This window comes from Papaver somniferum, chromosome 7 (assembly GCF_003573695.1).
Source record: "Papaver somniferum cultivar HN1 chromosome 7, ASM357369v1, whole genome shotgun sequence".
NCBI lineage: Eukaryota > Viridiplantae > Streptophyta > Magnoliopsida > Ranunculales > Papaveraceae > Papaver > Papaver somniferum.
The window spans coordinates 238,823,686-238,827,069 of NC_039364.1; the positions used below are offsets into that span (position 1 = coordinate 238,823,686).

At 38.2% G+C, this 3,384-nt stretch overlaps 1 protein-coding gene across 1 annotated transcript; it reads left to right on the top strand.

The window, feature by feature from the left end:
* Positions 1–741: 741 nt before the first annotated feature.
* LOC113299947 (polygalacturonase inhibitor-like) lies at positions 742–2,193 on the top strand. Its single transcript, XM_026549079.1, has one exon. The coding sequence runs from the start codon at positions 833–835 to the stop codon at positions 1,856–1,858; it is 1,026 nt and encodes a 341-aa protein (XP_026404864.1). The 5' UTR covers positions 742–832; the 3' UTR covers positions 1,859–2,193.
* Positions 2,194–3,384: the final 1,191 nt, after the last annotated feature.

Sequence of the window (3,384 nt, forward strand, 5' to 3'; positions counted from 1 at the left end):
AAAAACAGTAAAGAGATTCAGACTAGAAAATTTTATCTCGATAATTAAATATGAAGTTAATAACACGATTAACTGTATAGATCAGACATATCCACATGAAGTAATTAAGAAATCGAGAATTTAACTTATAGTGAACTCTTGGTGGGTTTGCGAAGAGACTTTAAAATGAGATCTAACGGAGTTTAATTTGGAGAATAATCGCTCGATAATTCTGAGAATGTTGACATTTCCGACACTCTAATTTCATCTCTTTTTACTCCGGCAATTTGAATTTGATTTTTCAATTCAGAAGAAGATTTAATAATGAAATCTCTGAAACGTTATCTCCTTAAATTTCCACCAATATTCTGTTATCGCCTCAAAATCACTCTCTGGCTCTCTCTCTCAATCTCTCCCAATGCTAAATTTGAGATCTAAAATTAAAAAAAAACTCGTTCTTATTTCTGAATCTCTCGTAAGGGTAATTTTGGGACTGATTTTTTTTGAATCGATACGAGTTTGGACTAACTCGATAAATTTTGGACCAAACTGTCTGAAACGGTTTTTTTTTTGGACTAACGTGTACCAGACTTGAGATGGCAGGACTAGCCCAGTAACTTTGGGACTAAACGTCAATTTGTACTGACTACTGGTGAGTAAAACCAGCTAGACACTTTCGCACCCTTCATAAATCGATGAATCAGTAGGTGCTCTACAAAGGGTTTGTGTTCTCGTCCAAGTAGAGCAGATAAGACATACATGTGCAAACTGCGTGTCAAGCTGGATGGTGCTATAAATACAAGTCCCTGCTACTCGATTCTCTTCTCAACATAGCAAAACAAAACCAAACACCATGAAAATCCAGCACTCATCTTCTCTCTACTACTCACTCATTCTTCTCTTCTTAGCTACTACTACTATCCTAGTATCACCTTCGCATGGAGCTTTGGGAAAATGCAGTCTTAGTGACTACAAAGCTCTTATGAATTTTAAGAAATCTCTAAGCCCTTACGAGTCTTCTTGGGAGTTTTCTTCATGGGTTCAAAATACAGATTGCTGTGACTGGCATGGAGTCACCTGTGATGAGAAAACCAACCGTGTAGAAGGACTCGACATCTCCGCAAGTGATACCTCTGGCCAAATTCCGTCCTCAGTAGGTGACCTTCCTTACCTCGTATCTTTTGCTTTCAGTAACTCCAAAAATGTCACTGGTTCAATCCCGCAGTCTATCACAAAGTTAAAGCATCTCAGAACGCTAGCACTCGGCTCTTTGAGTCTTTCCGGGCCGGTTCCGAACTTCCTTAACCAACTCAGTGCTCTAACTTACCTCGATCTCTCATACAATCAGTTCTCTGGTTCCATTCCTCCCAGTCTCTCTGACCTTAATAATATCGAAACTATCCATCTCGGCGGGAACAAACTCACGGGTTCAATCCCGGAGTCATTCGGGAGATTCACTGGTATGGATAGCCTTCAGTTGTCTGGCAATAAACTCACTGGTCCGATCCCGAAATCTGTAGGAGCTTTGAATATTCGCTATATTGACTTGTCAAGGAACAAACTTGTCGGAGATGCATCCATGCTCTTTAATCCTAACCATGGTTTGACTTCCCACATGGATTTGTCGCGGAACCAGTTTGAGTTCGATCTGTCAAAGGTTGAGTTTCCAAAGGATTTAAATTGGTTGGATATATCATATAACAAAATCTTTGGTGGAATCCCCAAAGAGATTCAGAGTTTGGATAATTTGTATAAGTTGAAGGTGGGTTACAACAAGTTGTGTGGTAAAATACCAGCTGGAGGGATCATGCAGCGTTTCAAAAGCACTTCTTTTATTCATAACAAGTGTCTGTGCGGCTCACCGTTGAGAAGCTGTTAGAGAAAGTGATGGGAATAACATTTTGAAGATCTTGTAAGAGATAGGGGTCTTGTAATATCTATCTCGATCAATTAGGGGTTAATCGAGTATTTTATGTTGTTGTTAGTGATCTACCGCTTAATGTATCTGTTAGTTTAATAGTCTCGTTTTGCTAATATTTGCTAATATAAGTATTACTGTTAACTTCATTAAACCTTGTAATGTACTTATCAGAGAGGAATCCTCCAATTAACGCAGGCGCACAAGATACAGTGGTTGAAGATGTTGCAAAATCCATGAGCAAAAAAAGACGCGTGATTTACAGTTATGATTTTAAATTCAAAGATATTCCAGATCATTTTCTTGTTCGTTTTGCTTAATGTTCTTAATTTTTAGGGAAGTAACTCTCTGACATTTATCAAGAAAAATTTTGGTCTAGCAAAATATCAAGGTCCAGCTGTCCTATAAGCATATGGGACAACTCTGATCTCTTATCTTCTGACACTGAATACAACTTTTCACAAATTCTGTCGAAACCCATAACACCATGAAAATGTAGTAGCTTAGAAGAGAAGAACGAGTGAGCAGTAGAGATAAAATGAGTGCTGGGTTTTCATGGTGTTTGGTTTTGTTACATGTACATGCATGGTTCAATTATCAATTCAATTAAAATATTAAATCACTCATCACTTGAGCCTAATGGACGCGTAGAATACACCCCCTACTTCTTCATGCTTATGTACCAACTCAAGGAGTCACCATCCATGGCCTAGGTTGTGAAATTTCCTTGTTGCTTCTTCTCACTTTGTTTAGCCATCGATATCATTATCAGCTGGGTCATCACTTTATCAGAGTTCCGCCTCAACAATTGTATTAGAAAGAAACCCCAAATCTGCAACAAAAACCCCTAATCTACATCATAGACATACTGCCCTTGATTCCCCTAATCGGTGTTACTTTTGTGGAAGTGTCTGAAGAAACTGAAGACCATTTGTTGTTACAATGCCATTTAGCCTCTCGTGTATGGAATTACTTCATCGATGCCGCGGGGGAACTTCTGTTGTGCTCAATTCTGTTAAAGAGGTTATAGTGGGTTGGAAAAGCTATCCTCTTACTGCTCAAGGAAACCAACTCTGGAATCGTCTTCCGGGGGCAATTCCTTGGGATTTATGGAAAGCTCGTAACGCCATCGCTTTTTCCGGTAAAACTTTTAAACACGTGAAGTTATTAGAGACATTAAAATTTATGCTTTCGACTGGTCTAAAAGCCTAAAATGCTTCAAGAGAATTATCACATCTAATGTAATTGTGGGTTAAGAACAATTCTTCTAAACCCACACTGATTTTTTGGTTTTTTGGGTTGTTTTTTCTTTTTCCTGGGTTCTCATTTTTTTCTTTTTTTTAAGCTTGTTGGGTTTCTCTATCCTCATTGGCTAGTTGTGTTTTATGTATTCTTTTTTTTCTTTCTTTCAATAAATCGTTCCTTGCTTGCCGACCAAAAAAAACAGAAAAAAAACATCGGATGCTTTATCGCATCCATAGCATTTT

Excerpts from the sequence above, each read along its gene's own strand:
- LOC113299947 (XM_026549079.1), top strand. The coding sequence starts at position 833 with ATGAAAATCCAGCACTCATCTTCTCTCTACTACTCACTCATTCTTCTC.